The sequence below is a fragment of the Quercus lobata genome, chromosome 12 (assembly GCF_001633185.2).
Source record: "Quercus lobata isolate SW786 chromosome 12, ValleyOak3.0 Primary Assembly, whole genome shotgun sequence".
Taxonomy (NCBI): Eukaryota; Viridiplantae; Streptophyta; class Magnoliopsida; order Fagales; family Fagaceae; genus Quercus; species Quercus lobata.
The window spans coordinates 32,097,208-32,124,865 of record NC_044915.1 but is presented as its reverse complement, the minus strand read 5'-3'; the positions used below and the strand labels follow the sequence as shown (position 1 = coordinate 32,124,865).

The window sequence follows — 27,658 nt, the reverse complement described above, 5'->3', positions numbered from 1 at the left end:
CATGAGATGACCAACCAAAAAAGAAAAAGAAATTGAAATATATATATTTTATAGAATTTAGCCTATGGCGTCCGCTTTTGATGATAGCTCTTCATCATCAGACCAAGACACTAATCAGTTTTTGGTGGACGCAAAGATTGAACCTTAGATCTCTTATTCAATCATCAGAAACTTTATCAGTTAAACTAATTGAAACTCACTGAAAAATATAATATAAGAAATACAAAATTTCTCAATTTTTTTTTTCAATTTATTTAGGAAAAAAAGAAAAAAGAAAAAAGGCAGAGCAAGAGCATAATTTAGGCCAATCCAATCAGGGTGAGTGAATTGTTGCATCATATTCATATGACATGTCATCCATGTTAAACGTTGTAGGTGCGCCCTAGTGGAGGAGTGGTTGAGGTGGACCCTTCTGAGTTTTGTGTGAATTGGAAAATGCTGGACATGTTAATGCTTTTTTCTAAGAACGGTTCGCAAGGCCCAACTAAGCACACAAATGGTTAAATCCATTATAGGCTGAGAAATGGTGAGGCCCAGCCCATCGTAAGTTAGCAAAAATGTGATTGTACTCATGTTGATTGGGTATACCGCAATTTTCTATATAGTTTAGGGGTGGCTTCAAATTTTTAATTTTAACCTATTAAGACATTAAAAAAAAAAAAAAAAATGCTATGTGAATCATGTATAGTATGTTCACGCAAAAAAAAAAATTTTAAAATTTTTTTTTTTTTTATAAGTAAAATAAAATGTTAGAAAAAAAAATGTTCCTACTGTTTAATGACTAATGAGAATCGGATTATTATGTGCACTTTTTTTTTTTTTTTTTGGTAATAAGTAAAATAGGTTGTCCATGTGAAGGCTAAGTTACAATTTTCTCATGTGCAATTTACTTGAAAGTTTTAATTAAAAATTTTCAAACTGTAATATTTAATTTTGAAACACCACAAACTATGGGAGAAATTATATACTTATCCAAAAAAATTTATACGGTTTATATCTTCCATTTTTTTTTTTTTTGAAGAGCTTATATCTTCCACTTATACTAAGTTTTGTTAGCTTTTTTTTTTTTTTTTTTGGTCAGCGTTTTGTTAGCTTTAAACATGTTGGAAGTGGTTTTCCCAAAAAAAAAAAAAATGGAAGTGTATCTATGTTTACTGGTCGGCCATGATGTTAACAAAGACTTTTCCCAGTTGTAATGCAACAAAAGGTTATAAAGGGACAAAACGACCTCATGGTTGTTAATCAATAGTAATTAGTAATTGCTAATATGTTTTACAAATGCATGTAACTATTCACTTATTCTTGTGATTCTTATTTAATGTTGGATTTTACTCACAAGTATATACCCAATAATCTTTCTCTCGCGTGTGAATCATTGTCTCTCCATGAAAGCCTTGTGCAGCACCATTTCTTGTTTGATCTAGCCTCATTGACAATACTCCCTTGTTAGGCCTTTTCTAATATATTTTTGTGTGAGTTTTATGGCTTGCCATGTGCGATGCATACAGAAGAAATTTCCAATATCATCTTTTAACACCATCTCTATAATATGAAAATAATGCTTCCACCCTTCTTCTTGTAAGTTGTAACTATGCTTTCATAGAAAAAGAAAAAAATTAATTGATTGAAGCTGCCACGGCGAATTTGGGAAAAGAAAAAGAAAAGAAAATCAATTTGTCAATTGGAGAAGCAACAAAGGTTGAAACAGCACAGAATTTTTGCACTTAAAGATAGGTTGATCTCTTGATCTCTATTAACTTTGGTTCGAGAGGAATACTAGATGGCACAATCAAAAGTTTCAAAATGAAGATTCAGTATTTGTATTTTGCAGTGATTGTTAGTGATAAGGAAAAGATTGTCTTTTTGCAGCAATGTGAAGCATACAGACCAAATTAGAGGGTTCATTGCTTGTTGTCATAGCCCAAAATTTGTCAATTACTTAAACCATAAAAACAACTGTCAATTCAATTCCTTTGATTTTTGTTTGGTTTTGGTCTTGTTCTGTGTTTCTATGGTAATCTAAAACTTTAACTTGGTTGCTATTTTGGTTTAGATGGGAGTTATTTGTGTGTAATCTGAAGCCAGAGTTGAATGTAACCTGGCTACTTTATTTTTGTTAACTGTCATAGTTTGTGCTGTGTCGAATAAAATTTGTCATTCATGAAAAATACTAAATAAATAAATAATATAACTTAATGAATTGTCTAGACTTTGTAAGAGCCATTGAAAGTTGAAACCAAACCATAGCTCCAATTCTAATGAACGGTTAAAATTCAACAAGCAAATTTTTGCAAACAATATTTCTAGGAAATGCAGATCCAATTTGCATTGAGGCATTACAATATTCAATAGCATAGGATGCTTGAACAAATTCCATCTGTGGGTGATTGCATACCAACCACTTCATTCGCTTTTAAGCCGAGAGTGTTGTTGTCCCTTTTTTAAGGGGGGATATAGGTGACGAGCAACAGAGATCACTGTGAGCACCTTTCTCCATTGGAAGGAAGAGGAATTCCTCCTACTAGGAAGGGATTCAGTCAAGTCTCGAACACCATCTTCCAAGAGGTCTTCCGTTTCAGTCAAGTCTCGTACACCATCTTCCAAGACGTTTTCGGCTTCAGTCAAGTCTCGAACACCATCTTCCAAGACATCTTTGGATTCAGTCAAGTCTCGAACACCATCTTCCAGGACGTCTTCTAATTCTAAATCTTCTGATGGAGCTTCCATGTGGGCATACTTAGGTAAAACACAAAACACATAAATGCAAAAGAACACCAAACCTAGCATTGCTAAAGCTAGAAAATACCTATCCAAATGACTATTGTTTATGACATCCTTAAACCAGGTTCTAATTAGTAAAATACACCCCATACTGATGATATTTCCAAAGCCTAATACACAGTCACTGAACAATTTCCCATAACTCTTCATTGATTTAGTAACGTGGTTATCGACGAATTCCTTGAGCCCCTCAACGGCAAGTGCATCCATTAGTCCTAACAAAATAAACTGTGGAAGTAACCAAAAGGTACTCATGGGGATAATCTGATTTGGGTCATTCGGGTCGCTTGGCTTACTAGGATCAATTCCCTTTTTCTTAATCAAAAGCAATCTGTGGACCTCCACCTGCCAAGCTGCAATGCAACATAATATAGAACTAACCATCCCAGCAGCGATTTTGTCGAGTCTATGTTGTTGATTTTCTGTCTTCATTAACCAACGCAGTATTTTGCTGATTGCGAAGCATGCAACAGACTCGAGTAAAAATAAATAAGTTAGAGAAATTTGAGAGTCCATGTTGCTTCTTTGTTCAAAAAAGAAAGTATGTCCATTAGCCTGGATTAAACTATAGGCGAAAAAGGCCATCCACATAGGTATCAATGTCAACAGGCGTTTCACTTCACTCACTTGTTTAACTGGGTAAAGGTTCCCACAATTCTCTTGTTCTACTGGACCGATCGAGGATGTTTCCACAATTGCAGCTTTATCTAACCACCTGTATTCAATATGAACATATATTATCAGTATCACCCATGAAGGCTGAGAGAATATGTATGGCAATGGAGAGGGGCGGTCCAGTCCAACCCCTCTTCAGAAAAGGGTAAGATTCCGTCTAGTTTGGATTCAGATCCTCTAAATTTTTTAGGGAAATCTATCAAATAGATTTCTTTAAATTTTTACTATTCTTTAATAATTTAATGATTTAGATTCTGCCAGCATTCGACTAACAATAATCTTAATTGTTTTATTTGCAACATTATTTTATTATTTTAAGAATATTGTTAGTGGAATGTTGATATGGCAGAACCTAGATCATTAAATTATTAAAGAGTGGTTAGGATTTAAGAAAATCTATTGGTAGAGTATCCTAAGAAATCTAGAAGATCTGAATCCATCTAGTCTTCCTATGCATTAAGCACTAAATATGATCATTTTAGGACGCAAATACTGTCAATGTCCCCTCTAGTGTGTGTGTGTGTATATAGCCAAAGCTGAGAGAAAATCCAATTAGATTTCAAATTAGAATTCAATTAGAGTCTAATTTTGCACCATATATCCCGTCGAATCTAAACTTTTAAATTTTTGTGCTAAGTGAGTTAATTCAGTGTAAAAATTGGATTTCAATTAGTTTAATTTTGTGCTACGTGTCTCATCTTATCTAAGTCTTTTAATTTTTGTGCCAAGTGAGATAATTCAGTGTAGAAAATGAGAAGTCCAATATAAATAAACCTAATCATATATCTAACTCTACATATAAAATTAGAGGAAAAGAGAGTTTGAATGATTTTATATTTATGAACCATTTTTTTTTTTTTTGTGTAACTAAAAAAAAAAATCAAATTTATAAGTTATTTATGTAATATACCATGACTATTATGTACGGTCCATTACTAACTAGGTAACACACACACGCGCGCATGCGCACACACACACACACAATAGCTTTTCATAAAAATTAAATTGTTTAGATTTTTACTTTTATTTTTTCTCTAAACTAATGACTATAATTTTTATACCGTTTCTATTCAAATATTTTGTATGCGAATATCTTGAACCTAAAAAGTTGTAATTGAGTTGAATAATCTTATGCACCTATCCCCATTCAATTTAGGAGATATTATTGGACCAATCTTTTTTTTTTTTTTTTGTATTTAGTAGAATTTCACGTACTATGATTGTAAATTGATATTGTATATGTAGTATTCAATAGTGATTTTCAAAGTTATATATATGATAAACTTAGCGTAACTAATATCATGAAAATTGTAGAGAAAAATTATTTTAGTATCCCTAAATGTCCTGGTCAAACTAATGTTCTATATGTTTAATGAATTAAGCTAACATCAATAGCACCACTTCAATTTATTATTCACGGGTTACATACTAGTATGTATTCAAAGAGGGGAAATCTTGCGTAGGTCAGAAAGACGTTTTGCTATCTAAGAGAGATATATACCTGAAAAATTGAACTTTTGGCAACAGTTGTATTTGATCAGTATGATTCCAAACAAATAGCCTTGGTGCAAATTTCCAATAAAACTGACTTGATCTATGAGTGTAGTTGAGATCCCATTTGGATTTAACTGCCTTGAAAACTCCAAAAGTCATACCAAGGGGGCTTCCTGTTGGTTTTTTGTGGTAGTAAAAGTTGAAGCCACAAAAGAACAACAGAAAACTTGTGCTGGACGTGTCACTTATGCTGTCTCAAAATTCTTTCTAGAATGGTAACCCCCAAAAAGAGCTCAGGAACACTTTTATCACTCTCATTCCTAAATCAAACCAAGCCTCTCATGTCAAAGATTAATGACCAATTAGCAATGTTGTGTACAAAACCGTATCACTATTATTAACTTTTATATTCCATAGTAGTGGTGCAAAATCTGGGCAGTGCTAAACTGAGTTTGTGTGTGCGTCGTCGAAACGGGAGAGGCTGTAGTTATTATCACAGGCTAAACTATTGGGGAACCCAGTACTCAACTAACATTAAGAACTTTTCATACCTGCGGAGTATTCACAGGTGGTACTATAGAACATGTACGAGCCCCTTCCAATAGAAAAATTAAATTCAATAAAGATTTAGTTCATCCCACACGTACATGTCATGGGCATCCCGTCTGGGGGCTTTACCAGGACAAACTAGTAAAATGCCTAAAGTTGGAAGTGATCATAGAAACCAATCACGGTCCAGTAAAAAATCTCAATTATATATATGAAGGAGAATTTTGATAGCAAGTCAATTTAGTTTATATAGTTTTTAACTTGGAGTCAATTTGGTTTTCATCGTCAACTCACTAACGGAAATTTGATTGAAAGTTGAAAATAATAAGTACCAAATTGACTACTACTAAAATGTAAGAATTAAATTGACAGTGATTTCAAATGTAGGAACCAGAAATGGTATTTTTGCCAATTTTGATAGCAGTAAATTTGGTTTATGTTATTTTTAACTTGGAGTCGATTTGGTTTCTGTCATCAACCCACTAACTGAAATTTAACTGAAAGTTGAAAATAATAAAGACCAAATTGACTACGTGTGTATGGTTTGGATGACAACAAGGCTGTTAATTTCCGGTAGGCAAGTCCAAGCACTTTATCAAAAGGTGGGGTTTTTGAAAGTGATTTGTGTTAGCAATGCATTGATGTCCATGTACGGGAAGTGTGGTGGAATATATGATGCTAGACATGTTTTTGATGATATGGTTCATCGAGTTTCTGTTTCTTGGAATTCTGTGACTGCTGGGTATTCTGAGAATGGATTAAGTAGTCAGGGTCTTGAAGTGTTTTCTCAAATGAGTGATCTTTCACTACAGCCAAATGAATATACTCTGGCTAGCATTCTTGAAGTTGTTTCTAACTCGAATTCTGTAATTCAGGCAATGAAAATTCATTTGCATATGATTAAATGTGGCTTTATGTTCAATGATTCTATGGTGTCTTGCTTGATAAAAACATATGGGAAATGCCATGGGATAGATGAAGCAAAAGAGATATTGCCATGCTGATGCTTTAAATTTGTTCTACACCTCAAGAAGCTTGTACCTTGAAGTGGACAATACAATCTTCCGTATTGTCATCAAAGCTTGTGGTGCATTGACAGATTCGGTACAGGGAAGAGTAGTTCACTCACTGAGTCTTAAATTTGGATTTGATCAGGATACATTTGTGGAAAGTAGTGCTATTGACATCTACTGTAAGTGCGGAAGCATTGGTGATGCACAGAAGGCTTTTAGGATTACATCTAGAGACAATTTGGCTGCTTGGAATGCCATGATAATGGGATATGCTCAACACGGTTGTTTTCGTGAAGTTTTTGAGGTTTTTGAGAAAATGTGTAAATCTTGAATAGAATCAGATGAGATAACTTTTCTTGGATTTCTTACTTCATGTTGTCATGCAGGGCTAGTGAGAGAAGCAAATGATTACTTAAACTCTATGTTTGAATTTCATGGAGTCATCCCACATTTAGAACACTATGCCTGTATGGTTGACCTGCTCAGTCGAGTTGAACACCTAGAAGATGCAAAGAGGACAATTGATCAAATGCCTATTCACCCTGATGCTCATATATGGCAAATTCTTCTATCAGCCTGCAACATCCATGGAAATGTCATTTTGGGGAATGTTGTTGCCAGAAAACTTCTTGAGCTGCAACCTGAAAATGAATCTGCTTATCTTCTTCTGTCAAATCTCTATGCTTCCGCTGGTATGTGGAGTGATGTTGGAAAATTGAGGAAACAAATGAAGGAAAAAGTAGTTCACAAATAACCTGGTTCTAGTTGGATTCAAGTTGGAGGATCAGTACATTACTTTTTTGCTGGTGACATGACACATCCTGAGAGAAAAGAAATATATATGGAGCTAATAAAGTTGTATGATCAGATGTTAGTGTCTCCAAAATTGGATCAAAACGATGCTTTCCTGATGAAAATATGAATTAGAAGCAAAGAAATGTTTTCTAATTTATTTTGCAGCAATTAACTGTACAAGGTGTGTGTTTCCAGAGCTCATCAAGTGTCGTTACCTATTGTCTAAAATCAGTTGGCATATGAAATCCATTCAACATATGTATTACAGATGACTTTAGAAAATTTATCTGACTAGTGGTCAGAGGCGCAAGTCTGAAAAGGCCATAAATTATGGCTTTGTAGCTATTTGTTCCAAGTTAACTAACACGACTCTGAGAGAGAATTCTCCATAAACTGCCATTAGCCAAAATTATGACTGCACAGGTGTGCATTGCTCACTAAAAGCTCTGTCGTTAATCTATAGTGGCAGTATTTCTAGTCACAACTGAAAGCAATGATTGGATTCTACTTTCCATCACAAATACTGTTAACAAGTGTGGCCTTCTTTTGACTAAAATCTACAACATTAGAAAGAAAAAAAGTGAGATATTACATGTAAATCAGCATTTATGGTGCTTTTTTGGCTGCTCAAAGTGAGTTTTGACGTCGGAATGTGGTCATAACAAAGTTTTAGAAGTTTGCTACTACACATTCCCCCGTGGAGAGTGTCTGCTTCTGTCCTTGACTTCATCTGATCTCTTTTAAGCTGTGGCATTCTGCTCCTGATATTTTTGCCAAGGATAGATGAATCTTCTATCATAAAAGGAAAAATGCTTGACTGATGAGTTGGGAGTCCAGTTGAAGGTAAGCCTGTATATAGTGTTAGAATAATGGTTAATTGATTAAAATTCGAGAATCTCCTATCAGATTGAGCTTTTGGGATAAGTAGTAGTTTATCATATAACTCTATTGGATTCACTATCTTTTGAGATTGTTTATGGTTCTTGCGGTAGAAAGTGGCCAGTGGGTGAATGAGGATATGGCAGAAGATACATAATAATTAGATTTAGGACTTCATATGCTTAGGATATTAGTTTTGTTTCATGTTTACAGTCTCATATTTTATGACATAAAGATATATCATGGAGGCTACTTTACACATAGCGACTTCTTGTCCCAGTGAGAACAAGCTGGGCTTGTGACATCTTTCTACAACATGTAATTTATACATTTTCAAATGACTTAGTAACAGGGGCGAAGCCAGGAATTTTTTGTTTGGGGGGCCAAGTTGCGGTACTAATATATTTATCAAGATAACCACCACATACACACATACACACACACACATATATATATATACACACATGTTTTTTTATTATATACACACACATATATATACACACATTTTAATTTATTTGATAAGTTATATATATATACACACACCCAACAAAAAAAAAAAAAAAAGAGTTTAGTATTTTCAATTAACAAATATAAGAGCACATTTTACAATAAAAAATAGAATTGCGAAAAATAGAGTTATATCTTCATAACTATTAGAGCAATTATTTTTTTTAAGAGCATCATTAGACTAATTCAAATATTTGGGGGGGTCAACTCTTATTTTTATAGACTAAAATTTGAAAACATTAAAATAATTATATATATATATATATATTTAAAAAAAAAAATTAAAATTTTGGGGGCCATGGCCCCCCCATCCATTAACACAGCTCCGCCCTTGCTTAGTAATGAATGTTTATAGGCATTGGAATTGGTTGTTATTTTAATGATAGGCAGCATTCATCTATTTAAAATCAGTTCAAATTTTCAAGAAGCAGAATGTAATATCTTGACTTGAGTAAGCTGGAGGTGATATCAAGGGAACTGACACCTAATTTCTTGAGGACACTACATGTCATATGGTGTTTCTACACAGGGTTTCCCATAAATTTGATCTCATGTTGTTTCAGGTCTATGCATTTTGGTTTGTGGTTGTCTTTAATCATATCATTGTGCTTTCTATTGTCCCCTTTTTGATTGATAAATACTTTAGAGTTGTTTACATAATCTTTGCCAGTCATGAAATTATGCATTTCCATTTCAGTGCTAATATTACCATGAATAATGTAACCTTCAACTTCATGGGAAAAGTAAAATCTATCAGAATGGAAACACTCCATTTGCAAAAGAAAATGGGATAAAGAAAGTAGTAGAAGAAAAATAAGTAACTATATTAATATGATAATGATCACTGATCATACGATGTCTAACATGGATTAGTGCTTTCAATTGTTTCAATTCTTCCTCATATAAGTTTTCCTGCAGGAGTGTTGGTGATCTCAAGAGACTCTAGAGAACATAGAGACTACTGAGTGGAAAGCATTTGCTGATATTCTTGACTTTATCTGCCCCCTTTTTGGAAGAGGCCTTCTACCTCTAAGATTTTTGTTGATTATTGTAGTTGGAACATTGCTGATCTTGTTACACATATTGTAATGCAAGGCAATTTCACCCTCTTCCTTTAGGCTGTTGCTCATATTTTATTTATTCTTTGGATCTTATTCTTGTTTTGTATTCTAATTTTAATATGCGTATCCCTACAATTTCATGTCCTAACTTTTCGAAAAATTACCTTCTTGTTATATCCTACCCATACTTGTGTCTGTGTTTCCTAGTCCTTCGTTTAGAACAATATGCCATCATGTTTGACTTGCTTGGACAAGTTGGAAACCTAGAAGATGCAAAGAGGACAATCAAACAAATGCTCATTCACCTTGATGCTCATATATGGCAGATTTTTCTATCAGCCTGCAACATCCATGAAAATGTTGTTCTAGGGAATGTTGCTGCCAGAAAACTTGTTGAGCTACAGCCCGAAAATTAATCTGCTTATCTTCTTCTATTAATCTATATGCTTCTGCTATTGCAGCCTATAACAAGAGCATCTTAGCCCAATATCTGATTTTGGGGATAATTAGATACTTCTTTAAATAAAGCCAATTCTCCAAAAAAAAAAAAAAAAAAAAGCTAATAAGTAATATAAGATGGAAATAACCAAAAAAATGGAGTACTAATAGATAAGATTTCCAACCTATTTATTAAATTCAATTACAATGTGCAAACATTTTAAAAATGTTGTTGCTTAATTTTTAAACCGTGGAATACTTCTTTAAAAAAAGCCAATTCTCCAAAAAAAAAAAAAAAAAAAAGCTAATAAGTAATATAAGATGGAAATAACCAAAAAAATGGAGTACTAATAGATAAGATTTCCAACCTATTTATTAAATTCAATTACAATGTGCAAACATTTTAAAAATGTTGTTGCTTAATTTTTAAACCGTGGAACTTAGTTCCTAGGCTCATCATCATAGATTACCTCCTCAGCTTCAGTGGATGCGTGGGACTGCAAAGGGAGTTCCTCCATAGATTCAGCATAGTGTACATCCGGGGAAGATTGCATACCAACCATTTCAACATTTGCTAAGCGGGAGTAGAGGTGGCGAGTGAAGCCCATGACTCTGGACACTTTTGTCCATAAGAGAGAGTGGTTGCCGGTCGGCAGGTGTTTGGTATAGTCTTCAACACCATCTCCTTGGGGTATGTTTAAAATAGAGTGAGATGGATGGGGATGAGAGGAAAGGAGAGGAGAAGGTTGGACAGAATAATCGTCCAAGTCCTCATTTAAAGGTGTGTTTTTAGCAGAGGAAGAAGCCAGCGACATTTCATCTTTCATCTCTCCTCCTTCCATTGAAACATTAGGGGCTAATTCTGCTTCCTTTGATAAATCTCTTATGTCGGCATACTTGGAGTAAGATTTTGAAGCGTACACATAAAAGCAGAGGAACACAGAGCTTAGTATTGCTAAAGTCAGAAAATACCTATCCAGATGACTGTCGTTTATGTCGCCCTTGAACCAGCTTCTTACTAGTTGAACACAAGGTATGCTGAAGAAATTTCCGAAACTTAATATACATCCAGTCAACAATTGCCCAGAATTCCACATCGATTCAGTGACGTGCTTAATGAAAAATTCCCGGAGCCCTTCTTCGACAAGTCCCTCCGTTAGTCCCAACAAAATAAATTGTGGAAGTAACCAGAGGATACTCATGGAGATAGTGTCAAATGGGTTTTTAATTTTAAGTCTCTTAATTTCTTTCAATCTGTGGACCTCCACCTGCCAAGCTGCAATGCAACACAATATAGAACAAATCATCCCAACACCGATTCTCACCAGTGTGACATTGGGATTTCTTGCTTTCTCTGACCAAAACAGACACGGGATTATGAAGCGTAGAAAGGAATTGAGTACGAAGAAAGCAACTAGAAGAACCCTGACATCATTTTTTGTACTTTTCAAGTTGCTACTTTGTTCAATAAAGAAAGTATTTCCGGTAGCCTGGACCAAACTATAGGCTAAAAAGGTTGTCCACAAAGGTATCAATGTCAAAAAGCACTTTACTTGGGTCACTTCTTCAACTGAGCAAAGATTCTCCTCTTCCTGCGGACTGCTTGAGGTTTTTTCTACAGTCACTGCAGCTTTGTCTAACCACCTGCGTCAGCATAATTACCCCATGAATTCCCCACATCATATGTATGGATACTATGGAACACCACATCAGTTTAAAAAACATAATTTTAGTTAAAATTGTAAAATGTGTTTTGAAAACACATAAGTACGAAGTGTGTGCAACACCGAGAGAAAGAGACCAACCTGAACCAAAAAACTTTTGGCAACAATAGTATTTGACTATTTTTTTCTTCGTACAACTTTAGATTTGGTACAGTTTTCCAAGATAACTGAGTTGGTCTACCAGGGTAGGCGAGATAACGTTTGGATATAGCTGCCTTGAAGACTTTGAAAATAACATGGGAGTTCCTATTGTGTCTTTCGGTACAGTAAAATTTGAAGCCGCATAAGAACAATAAAAGAGATGCTCCCATCATCACACTGGAAGCTAAGAAGGTTCTTTCCCATTTTACATTTGAAAGCCAAAAGACAGCAATGGCAGATCCAGAAATCGAGGCAATACACCACCAGACAATTGTACGACCCTCTATTTGGGCTTCACTTACGTTGGAATTTTCTTTTTCTCCCTCAATCAACTGTTCAGAAAGAAAGTCTTTTAGGATTGAATCTAGGCCATATTGACCTAGTGCTAGAGCCAACCCTGCAACATAAATAGGTGCATTACGGATACGGCTACCTCGAGAATTAGCTGAACACCATAACAGCATCAATCCCTGCAACAGAAAGACAAATTGATATTGATTTTTTTGAAACTTCTTATATTATCGTTAATATTTTTCGAAACTTAAAAAATGTCTATCATCAAGGTGCTCCACATTTAAGGTCTGATAGAACAACCTTAGTCACTCCATTTTCCTCTCTCTCTCTCTCCTAAGATGTATCGGACATGTAATACGTCTCTCATATGAGATGGATACCTTGTTTGTGAGGTTCACCCTTATATGAGAAAGGAGCCTTAGAGAATTCAAATCAGTGAATGTATAAATAAAAAAAGTGCCTAAGTTTATATATTTAACTCCAAAATTCTTTCACATCAGTTAAGTTAAAGTTGTGCAAAATTATCTTCAAAAAAAAAAAAAGTTGTGCAAAATTACATAGTTGCTATAGCTAGTAACCATGTAAATATACAAAGTTACTTTAGCTTTCTATTCCAATATTTTAATATATTTTTCTCACCTCTCTATTCTCATTAGATTCTCTCTTTCCTGCTTGTTTGTTCTCACAGATCCTGCTGCAACTCAACAACATCTATATCCAAACACAAATCCCGTCCACCTAGCACCATCCAACCACCACCACCAAAAATTGTTACAAAAATGGAAAATCAAACCTGATCAACCTAAAATATGTTATGATCCTTAACCATATGTTTATAAGCTCTTGGGCACCCTCCCTTTGGAAGTCGGTTTTCAAATGTGAGTTCTACCTATGAGTTTGTAAAATTTGATGTCAGAGCCAACCACCACGTCGAGTAATTGGACGTAACTCATTGAGTATGGAATCAAATGAGTTGCGGCTTTTATGGTTGGATCCCCAAGGGGGCGATCTAGACGCTAGATTAAAATAACTGATATATGAGTGGAGCCGCCAAAAGAGAAAGGGCTACCATTGAGTCAGTGTCGCTAGAGTGAGCCGTCGTGGATGTCGGCTGCGGAGCGTGGTGATATGTTATGACCCTTAAACATGTGTTTATAAACTCTTGGGCACTTTCCCTTTGCAAGCCGGTTTTCAAGGATGAGTTCTACCCATGAGTTAGTAACATTTGGTATCAGAGCCAACCACCACATCGAGTAATCGAATGTAACTCATTGAGTATGGAATCAAATGAGTTGCAGCTTTGTGGTTGGATCCCGAAAGAGGCGACCTAGAGGCTAAATTAAAATAACTGATAGGTGACTGGAGCCACAAAAGAGAAAGGGTTACCATTGGGTCAGTGTCGCTAGAGTGAGCCATCGTGGATGTCGGCTACGAAGCATAGTGGTATGTTATGATCCTTAACCATACGTTTATAAGGTCTTGGGTACCTTCTCTTTACAAGTTGGTTTGTAACATTATAATCCAAAATCAAAATCAAACCCAAACCCAAACATAGTGGAGAAAAAGAACTTAGGGTTGAGAGGAGAAAGGAGACAATTAAACCTCTGATGTTAAACGAGAGAGAGAGAAAGAGAGGGAGAGAGAGATTTGAGATTACAAATAGCATTAAAAAGAATGAATATGAGTATTTAAATAAAATGAAAGGTAGAATAAATAATCTAATGTAGGTGTTTTGTAAAAGTGGTTTTATAAAATAGAAAAGTAGGCTTTTATGTTTAAATAAATAAATAAAATTTAGAAAAACTGATGCAAAAACTCTTACATATGCCCGCTCATCCTTACTTTAATGGTATAACTCGAATATGTGCTACCATTCTATTAAGAAAGTCTATAGACATAAAAAATTTCACACCTAACTAATGTGGCAGCTTTTTAGTAGTAGGTAAGAAAGTGATGTCAAATGTGAGTCATAGTAAAAACTAATAAAAATTTGTCTACGCAACTGTTATGAAAAAATGTTGTGTACTTTTGTGTTTGTAGCATTGTCCAAGGGTGCAGCAAGAGCTTGTAACACAAAAATTGAAAGTCCTTAAACTGATCATTATCCTTGTTTGACTATAGTGGTGTGCCAAAAATGTAATGTCTACTAACTTAATTAGAAAGAAATACATAAGAAACCATAATTGTGTTTTGAAGAATTTGAGACCATTAACCCATGGTGACCTACGACAAGAAGGTCAAGACCATGGTTTTAAAAACCAGAATGGTCAAAGAATCAGGAAAGAGTCCAGTTCCTAGATTTTCCCTGTTCTTGACTGGTTTTGACCGACTTTTTAGTGATTATTCTGGTTTTTACCATATCAGTTCAATCGGCTAGAAGCGCTTTCATATTCTCAGCAACCACATCTAAATTTAGGACACAATCGGCTAAGAGCACTTCCATATTCCCAGAAAACACACAAGCCCATTGTGACCAATGGTAACCCACACTAACTCATAGAAATCACTCATTCCCAATGACCCAAATTGCAACCTCCATACGCAGTCACCACCATTAATTGATAACTACAGCTCCATCAACACCAGTTTGGGAGTTTCTTTATCAAGAAGTTGTCAGAATTTGAAAGAAAATGGTTGAAGGAAAAACATAGGTCGCATAGCTTTTGCAATAGTTAAATTGAAGGATTTTAATTTTTTTAATTAAATGACATGTTGCTTAGTCACTACGGCAAGTCGTCGTGTTGTTACATATATTTGTGTTGTACTATAAGGCTGCAAGTTGTAGTTTTATTTTGTCCCATCACGTGTTCTGCTTGTGCCTCACTAATACGTGTCTCACGTGTATAGGCCAAGGTGGTGAATGGAGTCTGTTAAGTTTGTTGCTACTATGCAACAACTAATGAACAATGCTATCTAGCAGTTAAGATTAGTTTAGTTTCTCTAATTTTAGCTTATATAATAGATGCATTGTAATCTAGTTTAATCAATGAGAAAAATTAACAAATTCTCATCAATTCTCTCTAATTTCATATGTATCATATCACTATTAATTAGTTTTGTTTCAAATTTTCAATGGCATTTACTTTTTCTTCATCTACTTCTTACTAATCATCATGTGTTTTGCTTGTGCCTCACTAATACGTGTCTCACGTGTATTGGCCAAGGTGGTGAATGGAATCTGTTAAGTTTGTTGCTACTATGCAACAACTAATGAACAATGTTATTTAGAAATTAAGATTAGTTTAGCTTCTCTGATTTTGGCTAATATATCAGATGCATTGTAATCTTGTTTAATCAATGAGAAACATTAACAAATTCTCATCAATTCTCTCTCTCATTTCATATGGTGTCAAATCACTATTGATCAGTTTCGTTTCAAATTTTCCATGGCATTTACTTTTTCTTCATCTACCTTTTACTAATCATCAGTTACAATCAAGAAATATGATCCCTTGAATCCATTTTACATGGTTTAGGTTTTTTTTTTTTTTTTTTTTTTAGAGATAATTACAATATGCTACTAACACCACAACTCGAACCCTTTCTCTCTTAGACCCCTAAGCACTTTGTGCATGGAAAGGTGCCAATTCAACTACAAAGCCTTTGGCACATGGTTTAGGTCAATGCAAATAGCATTGATAGACAAGAAAAATATTGGATTTAATTTTAGATGGTTCAATGTCACAATCACCTACTAATCTAGTGCCTTTGTTCAATGCTTGGACAAGGTGTCAAAGTATGGTCTTATCATGGATCTTGAATTCATTGTCTAAGCAATAGGGAGCCAAGGATTTTTACTTAAGGACCAACTTGTGATATTATTATTAAGTCTTGTTTTTGTGTTGGCTTAATGTCATGCCAATTTGCATGTGATTCAATTCAACACATTGTATATTATTGGTGTTTTCCTTTTTGTAACCGGGTAGAAGGTTTAGAACTTAAAGTGCTGTTGTTAAGAAGAGAATTTCACTCGAGTGAAATTATGTGTTGCACCCACGAGATGGACACATGTTTGTTGATTTGAAATTCCGCTGGGATCATTCCACCCGTTGTTCCAACCTTTGCCCATCATATATATATACATCATTTCCCGCAAAATAAACCCTAGAATTCCCATCTAACATTGAGAGAAAACCTACCCATTTGTGAGAGCCAGACGCTTACCCATTCGCTCCTCTCTTTTCCTCTCAGCATAGTCAAATCTATGAGAAGAGATCATTTCCATCACAATCTACACTATTCCTAAGTGTTGAAAGTTGATTGGATTGCTAGAAATCATTGGAGCACACCCATATTCATCCAAGAAGACTTGGAATATGAAATTGGAGCTCAATTGTAGATTCTACAACTAGATGAAGAAAGGACTTAGAGTAGTCGGTTGCTAACTAGAGTTTAGAGGGCAGAAGTATTAGAATAGCACTAGGCTTGGAGGGTTTTGTGTGTATCTTGTATTTTAGAGTCAATGTCATAGAGAGGTTTTTTTTTTATACCAATTTTTGAGTTTTTCTCTTTAATAACACATCCGGTGATATCATGTTGTATTGTGCTCTTTATTTTGCTGCTATTGAGCTACTTTTATTGATTATCCATGCTTGCTATTGTTGTATTGTTAATTGGCTAATCATGTAAACAATTGGGCTAAAAATTGGTAGATTAGCTTAAAATTGGAATCACCTATAATTACAACTTGGGGTCTAAATAATTACCATAATTAAAGTTTGGTAATCTCAATAGGTATCAGATCACGGTACACATGATTTGTGGATTTATTTCCTAAGTGTGATCGATGACCCTCAATTTGCCATGGATAAAGCTTTGTGTGCTTCTTTGCATGTGTTGTGATGCTATTGAATCTATGTGTGATTATTCTCATTCTTGTAATGATGTTTTACATGATTCTATGGATAATTTTAAAAATTGTTGGTAACAAGCTCTTCAAGAAAAAGTCTAAGAAATTCCAAGAGACATTGAGCAATTTTGTTTGTTATAACTTTAATTATAATACTTGATGAATCCAATAAGTTGGTTGAATTTTATTTTTTTAAATTGCTTGGAAATATTAAAAGTAATTGAATGTATTTAGATGGATTTGGATGCTAAACTTGATGTAACTAACAAGTTGGTTGATGAACTTAACTGTGAAAATGACTCTCTTAAGGTACATGTCAAGTGTTTGAAAGAAGGCATAGTGTAAGGTTGAATTTATTCAACCATCTAATTGGCTTTATTCCGTGCCAAATTTGCTTGTATTTCAGCATTTAGTAACCCTGTATTTAGGTGGGCTTGTTGTAAGGGTAGTGAGTGAGATAGAGTGAAGTTTGCTCAAGAGTGTGCAAGAAAACAGAGACTCGCGGCTTGGCCTCGCGGGTGACTCGTGGCTGCAAGCCGCCAAACGCAGCACACGTGCCAAGCATGCCAGAAGGTGAACAGTCATGCTAGCTGGAGCACTACAGGACAAAACAGGACAACTGACCATACGGTTATCTCGCGACTGGATCTCGCGACTTAGTCAAGTCGCGAGGTCAAGCCGCGAGCCACCCCTGTTTTGTAAAACCTGACGTTTCACATTCCTCTCTCACTCCAGTATAAATACCCCTTTTACCCATAAATGTAAGAGAGCTTCCAGAGAGAATTTTGAGAGAGAAACCCTAAAGAAAAACAAGATTGATTCACCCACAATCTATACATTAGAGTCTCTTCAATTCCTCAACTCTCTTCTTCTCCATTGTCAAATCCTTGAGAGGCATCTTACCAAACCTTGTTCTCACCATATTCATTACTGTGAGAGAGCTGTTTGGATTTCTGGGAAGCAGTTAGGAAGGAACCAATCTTCATTGGTTGATACTACGGTCTAGTAGCGGAATCCGGGAAACTAGAAAAGAAAAAGGTTTGGCGTAACCTCGTTGGAGCAAGAAGCTTGGAGGGCTTAGGTGCACTGGGTAGATTAGGGTTGGAAGGTTTATTGCTGTCCATGTATCCCAACTATATTTTCTAGTGGATTGTTTACCGCTTGGAGGGCGGCGGAGAGGTTTTATGCCGAGGGCTTCGGTTTCCTCTTCGATAACACATCGCGTGTTGTTTTTGTGTTTGCATCTTCCTTCTCTCTTATCTTTGCCTTTTATTAACTGCTGTGGGTTGTGTTTTTAATTTGGCTTAGATAGTTTTTCCAATTCCATATTATAGCTTATGTTAAGTTTCCACACACTAGTTGTTTGACATAATACTTGAATTGGTTAAGTTGTAATTTGGGAGTCTAAACGTTCAAGGGTGTTTATACACTTATTTGAACTTTCACATAGCTTAATCAAATGCTAAATCGGAAAAAGGTTCTTATGCCAAACTTGATGTTAAGCCTGATTTTGTGCCAAGTGTGTCCTCTAACTCTAAAGGCAAATTGGTATACATTTCTCCTCATAAGAGGAATCCTAAAGTGGAGATAAATGCCAATTTAGCTAGATTTGATAATGGCAAAAGGCTTATGGTGGAAGATCATAAGTCAAAGCCTATGTTTAGGTCTCATCCTAGGAAAATGGTTGGATCAAATTTTGTTCCCACTTACCACCATTGTGGTGTTATTAGTCATATTAGACCACATTGTTCTTTGTTGAGACAAAAACAAAATCATGTTGCTAGATTAATTCCTAGAGGAAGCCCAAGGAAACATGCTAAACGTGGAGTTTCTAGAATTGTTGATATTCCTACTATCGCATACCAAGGTCAACTTGTGAAGAAAATTTAGTCAATCTTAAGTTCTTTGAACCTTGGTAAGTTTGGTACCAAATCTTTGTCTTTGTGTAGACAATTCCCCACTCCTAATGTTTCTTCACCCCTAAGTTGAAGATTAAAGCTATTTGGGTGAAGAAAGACACTCTAACTTGAGAGGTTTCTACTACATCCTTGATCTAATTAATCTGATTTTTGTAGGACATATTTTGCATATTAGATTTTTTATTCACATGCAATAACATCCTTTTTATTTTGGAGTTATTTATCTTGTTTGTTGTTATATGATCAATCCTTTTCATTTGTTTTTGTGTGAGTTTTTAAAAATCTAAAAACACAACAATAAAAAAAATGAAAAATCTAAAAATTTAACCTAATTATGGTTGATCACATATTACTTGTGTTTGGCCTAGTACTTTTGTGCTAATGGCATAGTGTATTGTTAAGTTAGTTATGATTAGCTAGTTATGATTTGTGAGTAGATCGAGTTCAATGTTCTAAGGATGCGTGTGGAAACACCTAATCATAATTTTTATACTTTATTTACTACAAGCTTAGATTGTCTTCTACACATGCTTAAACTGATTTATATGTTTCTATTTCACATCTAAAATTATGTATTACTAGTCGCATTCCCGCGCATTACGTGTGATAATTTTTTTAGGATGGTCTCATTAAATATTTTATTAATACTATAATTTTAGTTATTAACCATTGGTTTTTCATTAGTTTTTTAGTTAATAAAAACCTTAAATATACTTTCTATTTTTTTTTTTTTTACTTTTACACACACACACACACACACATAGTGAATCTTCACACACACACATAGTGAATCTTTACAAACTCTATATAGTCCACTTTTTTGGATGCGTAAAATTATAGACTACTATTCCATAATGATAATGGCTAATTAATTTTATATTTTTTTTAAGTTATCTCATTTGTAACACTTCTTACCGTTATCATATATTTACTAACTGATAATTTGCATAACAAAGATGATAAATGAGAGGTAATATTGTTCATTAGATTTTCGAAAGTAATAGTGTATGAAAATTATATATATATCATAAATAAGGCTAAATAAAATGTCAAAAAGTGATTTTTAAAATTTTCTAGTTTTATTTCTTATGTAATTTCTACTACCATCAGGAAACATCTTTTTTTTAGTTATGATTAATATGGTTTCCATAGTTAGAGTTTGATTAGTTTTAGAATTAAATTTAGTATTATGATTGTATTTAATTGTTGATTGTTGATTTAATTTTTTAAGTGAATTTAACGGTTTATGTTATTACACTGTAAAGTTTTTAATGTTCTCCACACAGTATTTTCTATTTTATTTTTTTCTTCTCCTTACAACCTCTCTCTCTCTCTCTCTCTCTCTCTCGGCAACCTATCGTTTTTCAAAATTTGATGATGATTCTATGACATTAAATATGCATTATTAGTTTTTTTTTTTTAATTTAGTGTTTCTAACTTGATTTGTTTTGTATTTCATTCTTCCTTTGATGCATTGGGTGTGAGAATAAGTGTTTCCCTATCATTCTTCCTTTTATTTATTTAATTTAGGCAAAATATTATATTTTAAATTTTTTAAAATAAAAAAGGAGTGGAAATAAAAATAATTTAATGATATATATGGAGGATGTGGCTGAATTTAAATGTTAAATAAAATGATATGGGAAAAAAAATAAAAATAAACACTAACTTATCCAAATAATTCTATAAACACTAACTTATCCAAATAATTCTACGTAATATAATAATAGTACATTTTTATATACTATTTTTAATAATTTATAATACAATATGATAATATTTAACAATCAAAGTCATAAAAAAAATTTAAAAAAAAAAACTTAAAACACAAAACTGAATCCCATCAACCAAAATAGAGTTCTAAAGAATACAAAACTTTATCAAGCTAAAATAGAAATGCAAGAAAAATAAAAATAAAAATCCACCAAAAAATTAAGGGAGAAAGAGTGGGAAATAACCACTTTTTTGTGAGAGAAAATTATGTAAAGAATGGAAGAGTGAATGACAAATTTATAATAAGAGGATGATAATAAAAAGAAACAAAATAAAGGAAGATAAAAGGAAAGAGGAAGAGTGATATCAAGGTAGAATGTTTGAAGAGATGAAAAGGTAAAGAGAATGAGAAATGTTGGAGAAAGTGTAAATGTTAAAAAAAAAATTGAGTACAATTTGATGAGCACAATTTTCTTTTATTTGAATTTAAGTAAAATATTACATTTTTAATTTTTTAAAACAAAAAGAGAGAAAATATAAATAATTTAATGATAAGGAGGATGTGATTGAATTTCAATATTGAGTAAAATAGAAAAGAAGAAAAAAAATAAATAAAAGATATAACAATAAACACTAAATTATCCAAATTATGCTATGTAATGGAATACTATTTTATTTTTATCTACTATCTTTAATTTTTTATAATGTAATGAAATAAAATTTAACAATCAAAGAGCGAAATAATAATAATAATAACTTAAAACACAAAACTAAATCGTATCAACCTAAATTAGAGTTTTTAAAAACACAAAAACTTATCAACCTAAAACAGAGATGCAATAAAAAATAAAAATCCATATAACATTGAGAGAGAGAGAGAGAGAGAGAGAGAACCTTTTTGTGAGAGTAAACTATGCAAAGAATGGAAAAGAGTGACAAATTTAAAGTAAGAAGGAAGGGATAAAAAGAGACAAATAAAGGAAGATGATGGGAAAGATGAATAACGATATTAAAGTAGAGGGTATTGGGGAGATAAAAAGGTAAGGGAAAAAGAAAGGTTGAAGAAAATGTAAATATTTAAAAAATAAGTGAATGTATAAAAAATTATAGGAAAATTTGAAATAAAAAGAAATATATATAGATGTTAAAACCAATAAAGATGTATATATAAAGTCAATAATCTATTTATATATATTTTTGTAAAAAAAAATAGGAATAAATAATAAATAATAATTATGTGGCGATGAGGTGGTGCAATAGAAGCTCAACAGCAATAAAAGGTAATTTCATACCTGGAGATATCATATTAATTCTATCCCCTTGATCTTCAATTGTCCCTTATCAAAATGATGCTAATGTCTTAACAATCAAAACAACTGGTCACAGGCCTCAGTCGGACCTCTGGATTGAAAGTTATCATTAAATCAAATTTCAATGGCTTCGATGCATCTTCATAAATTGAGTCTAATCATACTTGATAATGAACAAATAATTTTATTGGTCCCAGGAAAACTGGCACGTGTCAAGCATTTGAAAATCTGTTGGGAAAAACATTGTCTGACTTTCACCAAACCCTTGGTCAACTGAAATGGTCAGAATATCAAAGAATTCACTCTCTTGTTGTTCCAGCCTTTACCGGCTATTGTAATATCTCAATGGCTTGAATACTTATAACAAGTACCAAGACTTGGGTTCGAGTTGTTCTAGCCTTTACCCATCCTTTATAAACCTCATTTCCCACAAATTAAACTCTAATTCTCATTTGAAAGTTGAGAGAAACCAATAAATTGTGAGAGCCAAACACTAACCATTTTCATTTACTTTCTCCCTCTTACCATAGCCAAATTCTTGAGAGGAGATTAAATTCCTCACACCCATCATCACCAAAGGGTTACCAGAGCGTTGTTGGCAGCCTTGGGAATCATTAGAACTACCACAAAATCAGCCATAGAGGCTTGAAGATGCAATTGGAGCTCAATTGCATATCCGATTGCTAGAGAAGAGAAATGAGTCGAGGAATTGCTAGCAAAAGCTTACAGTATTACAGTATTGCTTGGAGGGTTGTGTCATGTACTTTGTATTGCAACAATCTATTCTAATGAATCGTATAAGTGTTGGTGCGACTAAGAGGTTTTTCCGCTTAGTTCTCGAGTTTTCTCTTTGATAACACATTTAGTGTTATCTTGTGGTATTGTGTCTTTAATTTTATGTGGGTTGCTCTTTATCAGGGATAGACCTAGGATTTCGAGTTAAGGAGAGCCAGAGCATAAGTTAAAAAAAAAAAAAAAATTCATGATATTTCAAATAAGTATCTATTTAGTATTAACAAATAATCAACAAAGAAAAATACACAAAATTTTTGTTTCATAATACATTATAATGCAATCATCTACTAATAAAGACAAAAACACAAAACTACATTGTTTCTTAATACATTAGAGCATTTGTATTAGCTTATGCAAAAATTTCTATCTATTTTAGCATAATAACCTACTTTTTTTTTATATACTTACTATTATTTATTTTACACTACATTTCATCATAATACTACTTTTTTATCAAATTTTTATTATTATCTCAAATCATCTCTCTCTTCCTCAACCAAAAACCACAGTCCTCAATCTAAGTAATTTCTAAAACATTCATTTGCATCAACCCAAAATACACCCACATTAGTTTATCTATTATTGTACAAAAATACATTTGTGTTATTGTAATTATGTAAATGTGCAAAAATACATTTGTGCTACAGTAGTTGTGTAAATTTGCTCAGTTACTATAGCACATATGTCTTTTTGCACAATAGTTCATAAATTGATGTGGGTGTATTTTGGGGTTGATTGGACAAATTTGGGGCTTTATGCTCAGGATCGGCTGAACCATATAAGCAATTGATGCAATCGCCTAAGGCCCCCAAATAAAAAAAGGGCCCCATCTGTAAAAAAAAAAAAAAAAAAAAAAAAAATTATATATATAATATTTATCTATATATTTTAATTACAAAAAAAAAATTAGGTACTTTTATTGGTCAATAAAATACATTAAAAAAGTCATATTGTATCCTAAAATGCAAAATACTACACATTAATAATGCATACAATTTGATAGGACAAGACTGCACAATGCACATAGTACTGTCTTGTCCACAAGCCCCAACACATCACAAGGCCGAAGTTAAGCTGGCCCCCACACGGTCCCACACTAATTAATAAGTTATCACATTTTTTTTTTTTAATGCAAACTCTTACTTTATCAATTATTATAAATTACCACACCAATTAATAATTTGATGTATATTATATCAACTCATTTGTGTTATAGTCATACTAATTTATTGAACCATGTAATAAATTAATTTTTATTTGTACAAATTTAGACTTTAAAGTTTTTTTTTTTTTAAATCCACATACAATTTTCGCCTAAGGCCCCCTAAATTGTTGAGCCGGCCCTGTTTATGCTATTTTACAACTAATGCAAATACTATTATAATAAAATCAATGTAAAATTGTAGGGGAGGGGGCCTAAAATTTTTGAAAGTGGAGGCCCAAATATAAAATGCTAAAAAAAAAAACACACACACACACACATATATATATATATATATAGGGACCCCACCTAGTTCTGTTCCTACTCTTTATATATGCTCTACATGTTTATCCATGCTTATTTTGATGTTCATACACGCTATAATTGACTAATCACTTGAATTTGGTTTGAATTGTTTTTCATTTTATATATATATAAAAAAGAAAAGGTTACCTTAAAAGTGATTAAGCTGTAAATTAAAATTCGGGGTCTTAATCAATACCTAGATTGGGTTAGGTATTTCTCAAAACCATTATGTATTTTTTGTTCCTTTCATTTTATGTAACCTACGTTCGAAAATTCCTTTTTTTTTTTTTTTTTAATAGTTTTATCAGCCAAAGGCTATTTATTACACAAGAAAAGAATGTGGAATTACCATAGTGTAGGCCAAAGCGCAGATGACAATCGTGTTGAAACATTTTAAATAGGAATCTGCAATGTACGCAACAATAACTGGTGATACGGTTGATATGCCATCCTGAAGATTTACGATTGTTGCAGCTGTTGGCAAATAGTCCTCCTGGAACTGGTGGACTAACCCGGAGGAGTCCTGGTTGGAAGTGTTGGAAGGGTCCATCTCCCGGCTACCGAGGTAATCAATAAACATCTCCACCACTGCCGACTTGATCATGCTATGGCTCACAATCAATCCTGAAGTTCATTGAAGAAAACAATATTTTTTATTTTTTATTTTTACCCAAAAAAAAAAAAAAGAGAGAGAGAAAATAATATACAAATCTATTATCTGTCAACTCCAACATTAATGAAACTTTTACTTTATTTTCGGAAATTATTACCAAAGATGAATGGCACAGCCTTTGAGAAGAAGATATAATCGTGATACCATTTCCCGACTTTGCTGTAGATCCTTGAGAACCATTCACCACACATTACCATTGTGGGTGGGAATCAGAGATTCAGAGTATCTTAGGAATGAACAGGAGCGTAGCCTGGATATTTTGCCTGGGGGACGAATTATATATTCTTCTGTTAAATTTATAAATATATGGTATACAAAATGATCAAAATTAAAATATAATAATAATAATATTTCTAAACTCGAATCAATGCTTCTAAAACTAAAATTGAAAGATAAAATTAGCTAGGGAAAATATGAAATGATGACGAAAGGATCAAATTTGTGAAGAAAATAACTCATAAGTTCAAGCAATGTTGCCAATGCACAAAATATACAAAGGAACACAATGCATTGCACTTTTGTATGCTTATAAAAAAGAAAGGATACAGGGCGTATTTGTTAAGCTTTGGTAAAAGTTTATGCTTTAATGGGATAGGATCTACTTGATAAACTAACATTGGGTCAAACTAACTAAAGGGGCCATCGCTTGATTTTAAAGGAAATAATATGCAAACTCATGTAGATTGTGATTTATGAAATTTTTGTATGGTCAAATTCAGCCCTAGACATTTTGGAACCTAAGGCGAGAATTAAAAATTGGACATTTTTTATACTTATATATTAATTAAATTAATATTTATTTAATATTTTTATATTATAATATATTTCATTTAAAATCTATTTTTCTTGTCTTTTGAGATGCAAATTGACTAATTAAATTTTTGTATTCAAGTTCTTCAAACATCTCATTTTCAATCGATAATATAGCTAATTCACTTATTTTGAAGTTCATTATCAAGATTTGTTGTATTGCAAAATTGAACATTATTGTTATCTTGCAATTGTATCATTTTATTATCTTCTAACTCTTTTTGGTGAATTTCTTGCTCATTTGTGATATTTTTATATAAATTTTGAGTTATACTTTGTTTGTTACTAATAACAAATTTATCTATTAATCATTTTTGAGACCCAATTAATTTTTCTTCTTTTTTTAAGTTTTTTATACTCAAATGCATATTTTTTAATAGACATTTCTAATCAAACAATATATTTATAAAGATTAAAATAAAAAATAACTTTCAAGTGTAGAGCAAATAAAAAATAGAATCTGATTTATATAAAAAGTATTGTTATAATTCCACCGAATAATAACAATTTTTTAACAATCTCAACCGGTATAAATAACGGCTTATTCAATATATTACCACTAACTAAAATATATATAAAAAAAACACAAGATTAAAATAAAAAAATAAAAAATAAGCACAAACATAACAAAAATTTAAGCACAACCATAACACAAGGTCTGTTAATAAGACCCATCCCAAAAAAACACAAAACAAATCCAATCTATAACCCAAAAATAAAAAAAAATAAAAACCGCAGGCTTTATTAAATAAAAAACTTGAAGGCCCAAAACTGATAAACAAAACCAGGGCCCAATCTTATCATCTTAACAAGAACCAATGAAGAGAAAGCCAAGTCATTTTCACCAAAAAATAAAAAAATAAAAAAGAAGAAAGAAAGAAGGCCAAGTCAAAGACTTTATACCTGAACGGCTGAACAGAGAGGCGAAGAGCAGTTGAGAACTTGAGAGAGGCGGAGAGCAGTCTGAGCAGAGAGCATTCCAGCCGTCCAGGCGGAGGAAGCTTGCTGCCTTGCTTGAGCTGTTGAGCAGATGAGAAGTGAGAACAGTGGAGAGAAACGAATCAGATGGAAAGTGAGAGGACTTTGTCTTTATCTTCACTCTTTACCCCACCAAGTGAAAAGACATAGGGATGAAAAGACGTATGGGTTATGGCAGTGACAGATGGCCTTGAGGCCAGCTTTCATTCAAGTGATCATTTCTTTTTTTGAAAATGGATAGAAGCATTCAAGTGATCACTTAGGGCCTGTTTGGATAAGGAATTTTCGTCACTCAATTTTCATCACTCAATTTCTATCACTTATCATTCATCACTCATAACTCATCACTTATCACTCATCACTCAATTTTTCACATCCGTTTGCCTTTATCACTCAGTTTTTATCACTCACTATTTTTCACACTATTTGGAGGGCCCACACCTGTCACGTTACAGTGTTTTTTTTTTTTTCACTAGCAGCTTCTTCTTTTTTTTTTTTTCCCTCCTGGGTTTGGCTGTTCGGTCTGGGTTTTTTTTTTTTTTTTTTTTACTAAGTTTGGTGAGTCTAGATACTTAAAAAAAAAAAAAAAAAAAAAAAAAAAAGGGCCAACGCCAACCAGAAAAGAAAAAAAAAAAAGAGACAGCCAACGCCAACCCCAAAAAAAAAAAAAAAAAGTCAAAAGGTGGTCAAAAGTTACGGCTGTGAGTCCCTCATGTGTGTTTATTTACGGAAATGCCATTGAATTATGAGTTA

At 33.2% G+C, this 27,658-nt stretch overlaps 1 protein-coding gene and 1 pseudogene across 1 annotated transcript; one reads left to right on the top strand and one right to left on the bottom strand.

Moving 5' to 3' along the window:
* Positions 1-6,038: 6,038 nt before the first annotated feature.
* On the top strand, positions 6,039-7,434 carry LOC115970544 (annotated as a pseudogene).
* Positions 7,435-10,542: 3,108 nt separating this feature from the next.
* On the bottom strand, positions 10,543-27,026 carry LOC115972021 (protein NRT1/ PTR FAMILY 5.4-like). The gene is made up of 5 exons (XM_031092158.1): positions 26,831-27,026; positions 25,215-25,380; positions 24,794-25,068; positions 11,998-12,527; positions 10,543-11,836 (listed from the first exon to the last, which is right to left on the bottom strand). Exons 2-5 carry the CDS (start codon positions 25,312-25,314, stop codon positions 10,633-10,635), a joined length of 2,109 nt encoding a protein of 702 aa, XP_030948018.1. The 5' UTR covers positions 25,315-25,380; positions 26,831-27,026; the 3' UTR covers positions 10,543-10,632.
* Between the last annotated feature and the right edge of the window lie 632 nt (positions 27,027-27,658).

What these genes read in the sequence shown, in the direction of transcription:
- LOC115972021 (XM_031092158.1), bottom strand. Translation starts at nt 25,314, where the DNA reads ATGGTAATGTGTGGTGAATGGTTCTCAAGGATCTACAGCAAAGTCGGG. An exon ending in GCGCTTTGGCCTACACTATG is followed by an intron (nt 12,528 to 24,793) that starts GTAATTCCACAT and finishes TTTCTGTTGCAG; the next exon opens with GGATTGATGCTGTTATGGTG. An exon ending in CCAAAAGTTTTTTGGTTCAG is followed by an intron (nt 11,837 to 11,997) that starts GTTGGTCTCTTT and finishes ATGCTGACGCAG; the next exon opens with GTGGTTAGACAAAGCTGCAG.